Genomic DNA, 16667 nt, shown 5'->3' on the forward strand with positions numbered 1-16667 from the left:
AGATAGATAGATAGATAGATAGATAGATAGATAGATAGATAGATGGATAGATAGATAGATAGATAGATAGATAGATAGATAGAGGGATAGAATGATGGATAGATGGACAGATAGATAGATAGGTAGATAGATAGATAGATAGATTGATAGATGGATGGAGGGATAGAATGATGGATAGATGGACAGATACAGTAGATAGATAGATGGATAGATAGATGGATGGAGGGATAGATACATAGATAGATAGATAGATAGATAGAATGATGGATAGATGGACAGATAGATGGATAGAATGATGGATAGATGGACAGATAGGTAGATAGATAGATAGATAGATAGATAGATAGAGGGATAGAATGATGGATAGATGGACAGATAGATAGATAGATAGGTAGATAGATAGATAGATAGATAGATAGATAGATAGATAGATAGATTGATAGATAGATAGATAGATAGATAGATAGATAGATAGATAGATAGATAGTACAGAGGGTAAATACATTTTAAATTTGTTTTTCAACCTCTTCTTTCTCTCTCTCCATCTCTCCTCCTTCTCATTCCCTCGCTCCCCAGTTGAAGCCGTACCCGGGCGTCAAGGAGGACAACAGGAAGTCTCAGCTGCGCTCGCGCTCCGGGACGCCGTCCGGCCGCAACGTGGTGTACCGCATGAACCCCGTCGCTCCGCCCAACGCCACCGCCCTCCCGCCTTCCTCCTCCACCTCCACCTCCCCCTCTCCCTCCACCTGGCCCTCCTCCTCTTCCTCTTCCTCCATCTTGGACGACTTCAGAGACCCGGTCTTCCCCTCCACCTCCGAGCGAAACCCAGGCCCCGATCCCGCGACCACAGCCGCGCCCACGGCTCCACCCGCCACGACGCGGTATCGTTGCTGAGTTCATATTCGCCAATTATTGTTTTGATAACGTTTTCCCAGTGTTTATGGTAATTAGAAGGTAAAAGGGAAGGACTGTTTGTATCAGTAACAAGTAACAAGTTCCCAGAGTGTGACTCAGCTCTGTTTCTCGTAAAAACACAGAATTATCTTTGATAAAAAAAATTAATAAAAAGAAAAAAAAAATATATATAATAATAATAATAATAATGATTATTATTATTATAATAATGCATAACACGGGGCTGTATTTCTTGGCCCATACATAAAACTCCATATAAAATTCCATAAAATACAAGACACTTTTCTTTTTTTTTCCTCCTCCTCACCTATAATCAGTTGATCAAGAATGAGCTATGAAATAAGAAATGTCAAATCAATTTCATTTCCAGCTTTATCCGACTATCGAGAGCTGGTTTTGGGTTCAATTGCTGCCGTTGCTCTATTCCATGGAGGGGGATGGTGGATTTTTGAATGTCACAATTACTGACTTTCTTGTCTCTTTGGAGGTTTTTTTGGTAGCTCCGTTGCACCAGGTTCACGTTCTCGATCCCAAATACAGTATTACTGTTGAAGTAAACAATATTGCCCCGAGCTTCAGTCTAAATGCATTATTGATGCATCGCGGGGTAGTCCAAAATCACCCGCGTCAATCATCTCGGATCATTATTTCGATGGCTGCATTCCAGGAATAATTTCAGTTTTATTCTTATTTCAGTATTTTCTCTTGCCTTTTTTGAACCAGGAAAGTCCCATCTTAGCTGAAGAATCTCACTTTCAAATGAAACCTGCGTGGCCAAGAAAGGGAAGCAGAACAAAAATTAAAAAAAAACAGTGGTTTCATACAATAAAACAATAATAAAACTAAATACAGGAACAGGTTTGCAGCATGTTGCCTCAAATTCTATCATTTTAGATTAGAAAACATTCAAAGAAGTCAATCATCATTCGTTTTTCTAGTTTTTCTAAATATATCTGTATGTATTCAATATAATGAAGTTCATAATATTTATTATATTTCATTTATTTATCATATTTTTCATTATATATACATACTGTTTATCCTTTACACTGTATATATATTTTTTAAAATCTACTTTATGTTTTTTATTTCTTGCCGATGTATATTTTTTGCTTATATTGTTTACTTCTTGTATATGTTTTTCTGATTTCGATCATTTTACTGAAATTAATTCAATGTTATTAAGCATAATTAAGCATCCCCTGTACAAATCCGCCTCCGCCTTTCTCTCCACCCTCCACGCCCTCCACCCGTCCAGCATCCTGGTGCCCCCTGCCACGCCCGCCCCCGCCCTGAGCCCTTGGAAGGGGGCGGAGCCTCGCGTCTACGACCTGAGCTGCGACGACACCGTCTGCCCCTCCGACAGCTTCTGCCTCAGCAACTACGACGGCGGCTCGCGCTGCCACTGCAACCTGGGACGACAGGGGGACACGTGCACAGAGGGTGAGACACACACACTCACACACATACACACATACACATGCACACACACACACACATGCACACACTCATTTTGCTTCAAGTTCTACTTTTTACTGCGCACAAAAATGAATTATTGGTCTGATTACACCAATGACTCACACTAAAATATATCGATGGCAAAAATCAAAATGACTTCCGGAATTCAAATAATGTTTAATATACAAACACCTGAGAGTTCAATTCCCACTATTTACAGAGATATATTTTAATTAGTGGAAAATGTACTCAGACCTTCTTTTTCAGTAAAAGTGCAAATACCGTGAGTCTACTTGAGTACAATTTAAAAAGTAGTTGCTCTTAAATGTACCTAAAGTATTAAAAGTAAAAGTACTTGTCATATCCAATGCCTTGATAAAACAGAACCTATAAAACTATATGAAGTGCTCCTGGGACTTTTTCTCTGCAGATGAGTGCTCATAGTATACGTGGTACAAATATCGACAAATATAAGTATAATTATTTTTTATTTTAAGCGACTCGACTGTGTTAAAAATATAGTAGAGTAAAACGTATGGATACGTGTACCTAGCTACAGTAATAAAGTTCTTATTTTCCACCACCATTTCCACCACTTTTTCCATTGTAGCCAGAAAACACTGTCATGTTATGTTAATGGTTTGGCTGGATAAGCCAAATACCAATTCCAATACTATAGTATTTTACTGTTTTTATGTCTCTTTAATTATACACTATTTGCACTATTTGATATAATTTTATTTTTTTATTTATTTATTTATTTAATAATTTTTTCTATGCCCTTCAGCGGTTCCAATAAACTTCCCCAGGTTCTACGGCTACTCGCACATGACCTTTGAGCCGCTGAAAAACTCCTACCAGACCTTCCAGATCACTATTGAGTTCAAGGTGCGGGGCTAGGCAGTTTTTCGATCTCTAGTTTATATATATATATATATATATACATATATATATATATATGTATATATATGTAAATATTTGTATATACAGAAAATCATGCACTTAAGTTTGATGTCCAATGGTTGATGTCTGCTTTGATGGTTTCTAACCATCGTTCTCGACAAAAGTGTCTGTTAAATGAATAAATGTAAATGCAATATATATATATATATATATATATATATATATATAAAGATATTCAAAGCATCGCGAATATCTTCTCTGGTGCAGGCAGACTCTGAGGATGGCTTACTCCTCTACTGTGGGGAGAACGAACACGGGCGAGGAGACTTCACCTCGTTGGCCCTGGTGCGAGGAAAGCTGCACTACAGGTCGGTACAGCAAGGATATCAGGAGCGTTATATGCAATGTTCGCAAAGTTATTTCATGCGCTAGAGTTTCAGTGTCGTTACCAAAAGCGGGTCTCACCACAGAGGCAGCCTGAGCGCCGACATAAGTGCCTTGGTTGTCAAGAAAGGTGAGCATGGCTGCAAATGGGCCTGTGTTTCACATGGAAGGCTTCAGCGATGCTCCGCTCAGAAAGGCCCAGTCAGCAAGCTACGGAAATCAGTCGAGAGCAAGTGCCGCTTCAAGGTCGTGGTGATGAATGATGGAAATTGTAAATATCCATCTTTTCATGAAAGGAATTCTTCTCAAGAGTATACGACTCTATTGTTGTCTTCATAGCTGATTAGGGTTGCCGCGGTTACACAGTGTTCGGGCGTACACCGATTGCATTACATTTTACTTTTTATAGTAATGAAACCCATTTAGTTATTTTATCAGCGCGGACGTTCATCAAATAAAAAAAAAATCAAATTTGTGAAATACGAAGCGTGTTATCAATATCAATAACGTAGTCTGACGCTACTGTGGAGGTTTCTCCTACCACCCGCCACCCAAGTGGCATTTCCGGGACCTCCGGCACGGAGACACAGTAAACAGGGACTTGTAAACACCAGTTCATTGTCGAGAGCTGGCCAGCTGGAATTAGCCCGGGAGCAGATCGCATGTGTGATGACACGGCCTCCTCTCCTGAGTGTGTGTGGGGGGATGGGGGTTTTACCTGCTGCTCGTGGTTAGACCAACCAACGAGCAACGGGTATGCAGCCACCCTGATCCCAATCACCTCGATCCGGGTCAGGTGTTGGCTGCTCAAACCAAACCACCCCCACACAGCAGCTATACGAGTGGAGGTGGCTGCGTGGTGCCCGCACAGCAGAGTCACAGCACAGTCTGCCGATCGCGGGAGGAGGGGGGAGAAGGCGACAGGAGACCTTAGATCGGGTGTAGATCGCGACCTGTCTCCCCCTCCATCCCTAAATAGCGCCTGTGCATAACGGGGACACTCTGCACGCTCCACCGTATACTGTACAAAGCGAAGCGGTGCACTATTGTGGCACTTAAAATATTTTCCCAAGGTTGGCAGGTCTGAATAAGTATAAATGCAGGATGATATATAGACAGACAGACAGACAGACAGACAGAAGGATAGATGGATAGATAGTTAGATAGATAGATAGATACATAGATAGACAGACAGGCAGACAGACGGAAGGATAGATAGCTAGACAGACAGACAGACAGACAGACAGATATAGACAGACAGACAGACGGATAGACAGAAGGATAGACAGATAGATAGACAGAGCACTTCCATAACATATCTTGCTGCCTTCCCCTCCAGGTTTAACTGCGGTACGGGCGCGGCCCAGATCCTCAGCGAGAGCGGCATCGTCCCGGGCCAGTGGCACACCGTCACCATCTACAGGGACGGCATGAGCGGCTGGCTCCGCCTCGACAACGACACGCCCATTTCGGGACGCTCACAGGTCAGAGCGGCGTTTCCCCCTCCATTTATTGAAATAGCATTACGCAGTCACTTTTGAGCAATGAAAAAAATACAAGTCAAACCCCGCTCACCCATGAACTCTTTACGAAAAACGTCGAATGCTTATTTGTTTCTGTTATGCCGTAAGCTTTTGTGGATGTGGAAAATATATAATAGTACGTTTTTTAAAAGATGGGATTTCATTTTGTCTAATTGAATTGAAGTGAAGAAATGTAGGATTTTGTGTAGTAATGGGATGTTGTGAGTTGTTTGCATCCATTATGCACCAGTGCAGCAACAGCAATGCACAACAACAATGGCACATACACACCGACTAAAAACACACACACACACACACACACACCCCCACACACACACACACAGGGTACATACACACCGACTAAAAACACACACACACACACACACACCCACCCCCCCACACACACACACAGGGTACATCTGTTGTTCTCAAATATCAGTGGGCACACTCTGAACTGCGCATCTGACGCTCGCGTGCCGGGCGGAGGTGAACGTGCGGATGAGGACGGTGGGGGGGGGGGGGGGGGGTGAAGGGGTGGAGCACCGGGAAGAGGTGAGGGGCCAGTGGGTGAAGCGGACGAGCCAGGGCGTCGGTGACCGCGGGCGTCGACGCTTCAGCGGTTCCGAATGAGCAGATGCCAGTTGTCGGACCGCTTGCGGTTCTGAAGCCGCACATCTTCGTTGCGTCGGCTGCTCGGTGCTGGGTCCTCACCCTCGTGAAAACAACGGCAGCAAAGAAAAACTTTTGATTGCCTCCTGGGCCCGAAAGGACTGACGACAAACACAGCGAGCGAGCGATCCGTCTCACAAACAAAACCTGCAGAGAAGTTTTTAGTTTTACAGTTACCAAGCTGTGAACAGAGGAAACTTAAAGAACTCATGCTGTGCCGCTTCACTTGTTTTGCTGTGTTTAGGTAGTTCCATTCTGAGGTGTAATTATTGAGTGGTATGCATGCTATTGGAATATTTAGGATTATAATCTATTCTATTGTGTTGTGTTGTTGTTGTTATTGTAGGGCCAGTACACCAAGATTACCTTCCGCTCTCCGCTGTACGTGGGCGGGTCGCCAAGTGCCTACTGGCTGGTCAGAGCCACTGGAACCAACCGAGGCTTCATGGGCTGCCTCCAGAGTCTCACCATCAACACCAAGGCCATGGACATCAGGCCCTGGCCCCTGGGCAGGGCCCTCAGCGGGGCTGATATAGGTGTGTGTGAGTGTGTGTGTGTCTGTGTGTCTGTGTGTGTGTGTGTGTGTGTGTGTGTGTGTGTGTGTGGGACAGGGATTAACCCTTTATATCAAGGCACTAGATTTGTCATAATCTGACAACATTTTTTTTGTCATAGTCGGATAAAATATTCTTTGTTCCAAGCAGTCTCAGCTGCAATGAATAAAAAAAAAAAAAAAAAAAAAAAAGACATTTTATACGAAAAATGCACATTTGTATTTTATAAGCCTAATGAAAAAAAGAGATAAATCTGAAAATATATAGAAAAATATATTTGCGGTGATGTGAAGAACATTATCTATGTTAATTGAGCTTCTCAGAACCTCATTATTTTCACATTAATGGATAATACATATTAATATCTGAATCAATGACAGGAAATTTTGCACATCCAAAGTTCTGAGAAGTGCTGATGAATAATTCAGACGGGGTTTTTTTGGGAGGGTGGGTGGGTGGGTGGTGGGGGGGTATTTTAAAATAAGTTTATTTTATTTTTTTGTTGTGGTCACAAACTTTTAATAATGAAAACATTATAATAATTAAACCCCTTACAGCGGGATTTTGAGATACACGGCCACATTTTGCGGAGAAGAAATCATTTTCTCACGACTTTTTGCTTGAACTCAGATTGCACTCAGTCAATTCTCTCAGTGATTTCAGTCGAGGATACGGATGTCAACGCCATTTTCTCAACACACCCTTCCTTCTTGCTACGAGGGTTCTGAAATGAAGGCACAGATAGGCGGAATAAATGCTCGCATAAAGAAATGGTTCTTGATTGATTGATTTTGGGCTCAGGTCAGCGGGTCGTCAGCCGTCCTGGTATTGATGAATGGATTGAATCTCTGCTGTGGAGCTCAGTGCAGCCAGATGACAGTGATGCTGCCTGACAGAACTGGCACATGCTTTATATACTGTAACTGTACCTGGTCGAGTCGCAACGAGGATTCCTTAATATCTGAACGTTCCTCAGTATTACTTGTATATTATTAGTTTTGCTGTATTAAGATTAAGGTCCTTGTTGGTCGTAGAAGTACATCGAATGAGGGTTAGCCCACATAAAAAAAAAGAAGAAAATTACGATTACACTGTTAAAATAATTATAATTTTCTTATTTTTGTAAGTTATGTAACACAGGATCTTGTTAAACATTGCAGGACAGGACATACATAGGGCAGGTCACATTTTATTATTATTATTATTATTTCTCGTAATTGTATGAAATGCGCTATTGCTGCTTAGCTTTCTTTGAGATTCCGAACTAATATACAAGCTGGCCTGATTAAAAATATTGTCAATATAATATCATATCATATCATATCAAGTAATATCATATAATATCATCATAATAAGTAAGGGATAATGGCCAGCCAGATGATCATTATCACAAAATAACCCCTGACAGGGTGATCAGGTCTCGTATCACCGTGAAGGTGGTTATTTTGCAATAATGACAAAATATTATTACATGATATATTTGAATTGAAAAAATTACACATTTGAGTTGAGTTGAGTTAATGTTCCTCTTGTCGAGCCCTGTTGTTATTCCTAACTTATTAACATGACTTTTGGGCTTCCAGGGGAGTGCAGCGACAGTGTGTGTGACCTGGTCTCTTGTGCCAACGGAGGAGTGTGCTTTGCCAACCGCGCCGACGGCTACATCTGCCTGTGCCCATTGGGCTTCAGGGGAGCGCTGTGCGAACAAAGTACGTCCATATGTGATTTACACACACGCACATACACACACACACACAGGCACGCACGCACGCACGCACGCACGCACGCACGCACACACACACACACACACACACACACACACACACACACACTGACCTACTCTTTCTGTCTAGTTTAATAAACTTATAAATAATAAATTATATGCAATAACTAATTTACTTGAAACAACTGGAGGATAGCTGTAGATTTAGCTGGTGCCATGGACACACTACACCACTTCGCTTGGCGATCTCCGAAAACCTGTCGGCGAGCGGAAAATCAGCCCAGGATCACGTAGTCTAAACTCTGCATAAGTTAAAATGAGACTTCCTATCTATCTATCTATCTATCAATCTATCTATCTATCTATCTATCTATCTATCTATCTATCTATCTATCTATCTATCTATCTATCTATCTATCTATCTATCTATCTATCTATCTATCTATCTATCTATCTATCTATCTATCTATCTATCTATCTATCTGTCTATCTATCTATCTATCTATCTATCTATCTATCTATCTATCTATCTATCTATCTATCTATCTATCCATCTATCTATCTGTCTGTCTCACCCTAACCCCCTCCACCTTTCCTGCGTCCTCCCCAGGCTTCTCTCTGTCCCTGCCGCTCTTCAATGAGACGGTGTTCTCCTACGCCGCCGCCCCGTGGCCCCAGTCTCCCCAGAGTTATTTGTCCTTCATGGAGTTTGAGATGACGTTCCGCCCGTCCCTTCCCGACGGGACGCTGATGTACAGCGACGACGCGGGGAGCGGGGACTTCCTGGCCATCAGCCTCGTGGACGGATACGTGGAGTTCAGGTTCGACTGTGGCTCCGGAGGGGCCGTGATCAGGTACTGCAGCAGGGTTTTCGTTGTTGGTCCCACTGAATTTTGTGTGTACAGAGGTTTATCGTTTATGGTTGAGTTTAAGGTGTCTTGTATATTGCCAGTTTTTTCTAAGTTTTTGTTAATTTTAGGTTTGCTGTATTTTGCCATTTTTTCGAAATTTTGTGTTGGTTGTACATATATGTCAACGTTTTCTATTTGTTATTTGTATTACTTAATATTTACTAGATTAGATTACTGCCCCATTATTACATAATTAGTGGAGTTGAGTAAATATAATAAAAAAAACCCAAAAACATTTAACATGTAAACAATGAATTAAAATAAATAATTAAAATAATAATAATTTGCTGCAGACCCATTGCAATTCCATCAACAGCCCTTAGAGGGCGGTGGACCTGTTATAGTGCATTTCCAATAAGCCACTATCCATTTTGATAGAAACTTATCTAGTATCTTCCCCGGAAGCAAATGCTTTTTACTCAAAAAAGAAAGTCATGTGGTATACCAGACCCACTTTACACCCATAAAAGTCTATAACATTACCTCTGTTTATGAAGGTCACCTATATAAATAGGTGCCATGTTGTGCCTTGTTGTGCCTTAGGAGCCAGGAGCAGATCAGCATGGACGTCTGGCACGAGCTCAGGGTTTCCCGCACGGCCAAGAGCGGCATCCTGCAGGTGGACGACCAGAGAGCCGTGGAGGGAATCGCGGAGGTACGCAGCCGCTTCGAAACACCGCGGCGCGACCGTTAACCTGGGAACCGGCGAACCGGCGAACCGGTCGAATACAGCAATGATGCCTATAATGATCATGTTGTCCTGTTGTAAAAATGTAATAGGTATTCACACGGAAGCCCTGAAAGGCAAAGTAAAAAAAAAAAAATCACTTTCACACAACTGCATCATTTTATTATTTCATTATTATTAATATTCATTATAAAAAAATATATATATATTTTTATGATTTGTATAACGTTCCTTCATTAAATATCACACTTAATTTCAGCATTTGTTATGTTTGTGCTCTGATCAAATTCAGTCGTAGCAAATTCGTTATTCTTTTCTAATTCATCAAGAGGTAATAGCACTGGTATGTAAGCGTGTAGAATGGCTTCTCGCATACTAACAATATCGGTAAAAATGGTCGTCGCCATATCTCACTCTAACATTTATTATTTTCACTCCTGGTCCGAATGAATCCTCAACACTGTCTCTTCTGAGGCTTGTGAGCAGCGGGGGGTCCACGTTAACGCGTCGGTGTGTTTATATGGGTGATGTTTTGGAGGGATACGTTTAAGTGTGTGTGTGTTATTTCCTCGTGCCTCTCAGGGGGCGTTCACTCAGATCAAGTGCAGTTCTCCGCTCTACATCGGGGGCGTGGCGGCGTACGAGGAAACCAAGAGCACTGCGGCCGTGCTGCGCCCGTTCACCGGTTCCATCCAGAAGGTAAACAGGCTCCATTCAAGCAATGTGGAAGGAAAGCAGCAAATAAACACCCCTTCCTTTCCTTTCCTTTCTTTTACTTTCCTTTCCTTTCCTTTCTTTTCCTTTCATTTCCTTTCCTTTCCTTTCCTTTCATTTCCTTTCCTCTCCCTTCTTTTCCTTTCCTTTCCCTTTTCTTTCGTTTCCATTTCCTTACTATTCCTTTTCCTTCCTTTCCTTCCCTATCCTTTCCTTTCCTTTCCTTTCCTTTCCTTTCCTTCCCTTTCCTTCCCTTTCCTTTACTTTCCTTTCCATTAATTTCCTTTTCTTTCCTAATCTTTCTTTTCATTTCATTTTCCTGTCCTTTCCTTTCCTATCATTTCCTTTCATTTCCTTTCCCTCCCCTTCATTTCCTTTCCTTTCCTATCATTTCCTTGACCTTTCCTGCCTTTCCTCTCCCTTCATTTCCTTTCCTTTCCCATTTCTTTCATTTCCATTTCCTTACTATTCCTTTTCCTTCCTTTCCTTCCCTATCCTTTCCTTTAATTTCCTTTCGTTTCCTTTCCTTTCCTATCCCTTGCTTGCCTGCATTTCTTTTTATTTCCTTTCCTTTGCTTTCCTTTCCTTTTGCATCCTTTCCTTTTGCTTCCTTCAATTTCCTTTCCTGTCCTTTCCTTTCTTTTCCTTTCTTTTCCTTTCCTTTCCTATCCTTTCCCTTCATTTCCTTTATTTTGCCTGCCTTCCCCTTCCTTTCCTTCCCCTCCCTTCCCGTCCTTTCCCCCTCTTTCCTTTCCTACCACCCCCCAGCTGGTTCTGAATGACCGTTCCATCCCTATCACCACGGGCTTGGCGAGTGGGATCAACGTGGCGAACGCCATCCACCCGTGTGTGGACGCTCCCTGCGCTAACGGAGGGACCTGCCGACCCAAGGGGGACGGCTACGAGTGCGACTGCTCCCTGGGCTACGACGGGAGACACTGCCAGAAAGGTGTTGTATTCACTTTTATTTATAATAATTTCACATCATCACACAACGTACAGGACTTTCTTACAACTAACACCAATTCCACCGATAGCTGTGGAATGTTAAAACTCTTACAACTTAATAATAATAATAATAATAATCATCATACATACATACATACATACATACATACATAAATGCAGCATGGTTTCCCCACCCACTGTTTTGTCATGGAGGTCATGTCTATTACTCACATGAAAAGGTTAAAAAGATAAAAAAAAAATACCAGATAATCAAACTACATTGATTATGGTAAAAACATGGGATGACAATGTAAAAAGGTTTAAGTGAACAGTTTTTTTTTGTATTTTTGAGTTTATAAGTGCTATATAAATACAGTTAAAAACTAGTAAATAGTCTTGAGTAGCTCATACTCACTAGAGTTTCATTTCTGATTTTGTCATTCAGTATTGTCAAGTATTGCTGCTGTTCTGACTGTTCAATATAATGCAATGACTATAACAAGTTAAGCCCCTCTTGCCTGCCTCTCCCTGTGTTTTTCATATTTTTTGTTTGTTTCTTTGCTCTCGTTGAGAAGAATGTGGAAATTACTGTCTCAACAGTAAGTTTTTCCTCTATGTACTGAGAAAAAAAGACCTTTAGACATTAACAAATCATGAAACAAAGCATAGAAAACATTTTAACATTCATATATATAAATATATATATATATATATATATATATATATATATATGTTTAACACGTGTTAGTTTATATTGCAGTCATTTTATTTTATTGATCTGGTTGTTATTTTACTGTTAGACGCCTTTTTAGTTTGACATGCGTATGCTGCTGTCTTGTGGTCATTGTGCGTCATTGCAACATTTTCTCTCCAGCTGTGACTGAAGCCATAGAGATTCCACAGTTCATTGGAAGAAGCTATCTGACTTATGACAACAGAGACATCCTGAAAAGGTCGGTAAATAAAAGTTTTATTACATACAACAAATGAGGAAATAATGTGTATGGGCAATAATATGAATATATAAATAATGTATGAAATATGTGATTATGTTTGTGTTCTTTATTGTAGGTAATTGTAATTACTGCCATTATAAGAATAATCACCGAGAAGAAAATATATATTTTTCTGCTTTTTCATCGTTGGTGGTTGAATTTATTTATTAATTCAGGGTTTCTGGAGCCAGGACAAACCTGTTCATGCGCTTTAAGAGCACAGCTAAGGACGGACTGTTGCTGTGGAGGGGGGACAGCCCCATGAGGCCCAACAGTGACTTCCTGTCCATGGGGCTTCAGGACGGGGCGCTGTTCTTCAGGTTGGTGGACTGGTGTGTGTGTGTGTGTGCGTGTGTGTGTGTGTGTGTGCGCGTGTGCGTGTGTGCGTGTGCGCGCGTGCGCGTGCGTACGTGCGCACACGGGTGTGTGCTCGTGTGCACGCGTGCGCTTCGACCATTAATGGCCGTCCTTACACTCAGCGAATGAGTCACTCACATCCACTTCTGTGCTCCGACCTCTTTCATCCAAGGAAAGTCATTTAAAGTGCCATTGGAAGAAAAAAAAAAAGTGCATATCGGAGGAGATAACAAAAGCCTTTCAGAGCAGGGGAGTGCGGAGCGAGAAGATAATGAAAGAGGTGGGAGGGAGAGCTGGAGCACTTATGTGCTTTGTTTTGAGGAAACGTTTCAAAAAAAGGGGACCATCTTTCCACCTCGGGTGGAGTGGGACCGAGCGGAGACAGGGCAGGGACGGCCGGGAAAGCTTTCAAAACCGGGGTACAGGGTCGGAGCCGGCCCTGGCTTTGAGTTATTTCATATGGATCGTAGCTCTCCCCGACGTCGCCGACGCCATTGTGATCCCGACATTAAAGGTCCAACCACGTTCCTCAGTGACCCGTGTCTGCTGTGTTGCTCTAGCTACAACCTGGGCAGCGGTGCGGTGAACGTCATCGTCAACGGCACGTTCAATGACGGGAGGTGGCACAGAGTCAAGGCTGTCAGGTTGGTTACTCTCCGCCCATACACCCATCCACCCATCCATCCATCTATCCATCCACACACCCATCCATCCACCCATCCATCCATTTATCCATCCATCCATCCATCCACACACCCATCCATTCACCCATCCATCCATCCATTAGATTAGATTAGATAAGATTAGATTAGATTAGATTAGATTCAACTTTATTGTCACTAGCAGAGTACAGGTACAGAACCAATGAAATGCAGTTGACGTCTAACCAGAAGTTCAAAAGAAGCATTTAAATACCAAAGTGCTATTTGAGTACAGTGTTTCTGTGCAGTTATGTAGGCAAAAGAGATGTGTTTTTTCTATGTGGCTTTGTTTAAGCAGCGGTCATGGTATGTGTTGTGGATGGGGGGGGGGGTGTAGACAGCCAATAGTCCTCTGGGCAGAGTTCACTACTCTTTGTAATGCCTTGCGGTCGGCAACGTCGCAGTTACCGTACCAGACAGAGATGCAGTTTGTAAGTATGCTCTCAGTCGTACAGCGGTAGAAGTCCGATAGAATCCTAGGACAAAGCTGTGCTTTCTTAAGGGTCCGTAGGAAGTGAAGTCGCTGATGCGCCTTCTTCACCGGACTGGAGGAGTTGAGGGACCAAGAGAGATTTTCTGTGATGTGGACCCCAAGGAACCTACAGCCAGACACACGCTCCACCTCAGCACCGCTGATATGGAGGGGGGTGTGTGCCCTGCTCCTGGTTCTCCGGAAGTCCACAATGATCTCCTCGGTCTTCTTGGTGTTGAGTTCCAGGTTATTGTTTTTACACCACGTAGTTAGATGTTGAACCTCATCCCTATACGCTGTTCCATGCTCATCTCTGATCAGGCCCACCACAGTGGTGTCATCTGCGAACTTGGTTATGGCATTGGAGCCATAAACAGGGGCGCAGTCGTGAGTGAAGTGAGAGTAGAGCAGAGGGCTCAACACACAACCTTGCGGCACGCCAGTGTTCAGGGTGATAGCGGAGGAGGAGAAACTCCCCACTTTAACAGCCTGGGGTCTGTTAGTAAGGAAGTCCATAATCCAGTTGCAGAGTGAGTTGCTGATGCCAAGCTGGCTGAGCTTGGAGATCAGCTTGGAGGGGATCACAGTCTTGAATGCAGAACTAAAGTCAATAAACAGCATTCTAAAATATGTTTTGGGGCTATCCAGGTGGGTGAGTGCTAGATGGAGCACTGTGGAGATAGCATCCTCCGTTGATCGGTAGGCAAATCGGTACGGGTCCAGTGAAGGGGGCAGGCAGGCTTTCAGATGTGAGAGGACCGGCCTCTCAAAACATTTTGCAACGATGGGTCTCAGTGCAACAGGGCGAAAATCGTTCAGTTCCTTGGCTGTAGAGTGTTAAGGCACCCGAACAATGGTGGCAGATTTAAAACTGTGGGGGGCTGTTGATTGGGCTAGTGACACGTTGAAGATGTCAGTGAAGACGCCAATCCAACTGCTCTGCGCAGGCTCGCCGCACACGTCCGGGGACTCCATCAGGGCCAGCAGCTTTCCGAGCGTTCACCCTGCTCAGGATGCCGCAGACCTCTGAGGTGGAGAATTGGAGTGCGTCCTCGTCTGGTGGAACAGCTGACTTGAAGGCCGCCTCCTTGTTTTCCCGATCAAATCGAGCGTGGAAGTGGTTCAGCTCGTCTGGGAGGGAAGTGGAGGAGGGTGGGGGAGAGTTGCATGGGGATTTGTTGGTGAGTGTATGTAGGCGTTGCCACATACGCCGGGGGTCGGAGGAGTTGAAGTGCTCTTCAATCCTTTGCTCGTAGTTGTGTTTGGCCCTGGATATTCCTTTCCTCAGATTGGATCTGGCAGAGCCGTAGGCATCCTGGTCTCCCGGCCTGAAGGCTGCGTCCCTGGCCTTGAGGAGAAGGCGAACTTCTTTGTTGATCCAGGGTTTCTGGTTAGGGAATAATTTCACTGTTTTATGTGTCGTCACTCCCTCTGCACACTGGTTGAGGTAATCCATGACAGATTTGGCTACTGTGTGAACGTTGGTATGAGAGTCCTTGGTGGCATCAGCAAAAAAAACCTTTCCAGTCAGTGTGTTGGAGCTGGTCTTGAAGAGTGGGATCGGCATCTATCATCCAGACTTTAACGGTCTTCCATCCATCCATCCATCCATCCATCCACCCATCGATCCACCCACCCATCTATCCAGCCATCCATCTAGCCATCCACCCATTCTTCCACCCATCCATCCATCCACCCATCCACCCATCCACCCATCCATCCATCCATCCATCCATCCTTCCATTCTTCCATTCTTCCATTCTTCCAATCACCCACCCATCCATCCATCCATCCATCCATCTATCCATCCACTCCTCCATCCATCTATTCATCCATCCATCCCTCAGCATTTGGCTTGTCTAACATCTATACAGAAGCCCAGAGTAGCGAGCAAACCAACAACTAACCAAAGAACAGTAAAACATATTTTTTTTCGCGATGTCTCTCCAGGGATGGACAGTCGGGGAAGCTGACGGTGGACGACTACGGAGCCAAGACTGGACGGTCACCCGGCAAGATGAGGCAGCTCAACATCAACGGGCCTTTATACGTGGGTAAGTGGCGTGCGAAAAAACAAATTCCCGTCCTTTCGTGAATAGACTCTGCGATGGAAAGAAAAAGTGACGAGTGTCCCATCACCCCCTGAAGGCGGCATGAAGGAGATCGCCCTGCACACCAACCGGCAGTACATGGGCGGCCTGGTGGGCTGCGTGTCCCACTTCACGCTGTCCACAGACTACCACATGGCGCTGGTGGAGGACGCCGCCGACGGCAAGAACATCAACACCTGCTCCAACTGAGAGCGACCCGGTCACTGTTTTCTTTTTTTTTTTTTTTTTTACGCCACACAAAAACCCTTTCCAGCAAGAGGGAACTTGCTCTTTGGCCCCCGTTGAAGCGGAAGGACGGTACCAGGACCAAGAATAAAACAAAAAAAAACAACCAAGTCAACATGTGATGATGAAACAACGACTGCAAACTGTTGTTTTTTGTACATAGCGGAAGCAACTTTTTGAACTCTTACTTGATCAGAAAAAACAAAAAAAACCTAAAAAAAATAAGGTCTATTTTGATATCAACCAGATGAGACTTCAGCACTCCCCCCACCCACCCTACCACCCCACCCCACCCACCCCACCCACCCCACCCATCCCCAGCGAAAAAAACGAAACAGAACAAAACTTCACCAAAGAACATTAACGAAAGCACAAGTGCTCTGAAAAAAAACCTCCCAAAAAACAATGATACCAAT

The 16667-nt window shown here is 43.6% G+C and overlaps 1 protein-coding gene across 1 annotated transcript in view; it reads left to right on the top strand.

Moving 5' to 3' along the window:
* The window catches only part of egflam (EGF-like, fibronectin type III and laminin G domains), a gene marked incomplete at both ends in the record, with an annotated part of 27965 nt that extends 11750 nt beyond the window's left edge, over positions 1-16215 (top strand). The window contains 17 exons of the mRNA XM_080004209.1: positions 577-662; positions 2174-2358; positions 3161-3261; positions 3544-3644; positions 5000-5144; positions 6199-6388; positions 7990-8115; positions 8740-8983; positions 9584-9695; positions 10311-10427; positions 11211-11391; positions 11966-11989; positions 12265-12343; positions 12562-12705; positions 13303-13386; positions 15866-15969; positions 16064-16215. Of these exons, the coding sequence (XP_079860335.1) occupies positions 577-662; positions 2174-2358; positions 3161-3261; positions 3544-3644; positions 5000-5144; positions 6199-6388; positions 7990-8115; positions 8740-8983; positions 9584-9695; positions 10311-10427; positions 11211-11391; positions 11966-11989; positions 12265-12343; positions 12562-12705; positions 13303-13386; positions 15866-15969; positions 16064-16215 (2175 nt within the window). The remainder of the gene's footprint in view (positions 1-576; positions 663-2173; positions 2359-3160; positions 3262-3543; positions 3645-4999; positions 5145-6198; positions 6389-7989; positions 8116-8739; positions 8984-9583; positions 9696-10310; positions 10428-11210; positions 11392-11965; positions 11990-12264; positions 12344-12561; positions 12706-13302; positions 13387-15865; positions 15970-16063) is intronic.
* Positions 16216-16667: the final 452 nt, after the last annotated feature.

The sequence above is a fragment of the Zeus faber genome (assembly GCF_960531495.2).
Source record: "Zeus faber genome assembly, chromosome: 7".
NCBI classification, from domain to species: Eukaryota; Metazoa; Chordata; class Actinopteri; order Zeiformes; family Zeidae; genus Zeus; species Zeus faber.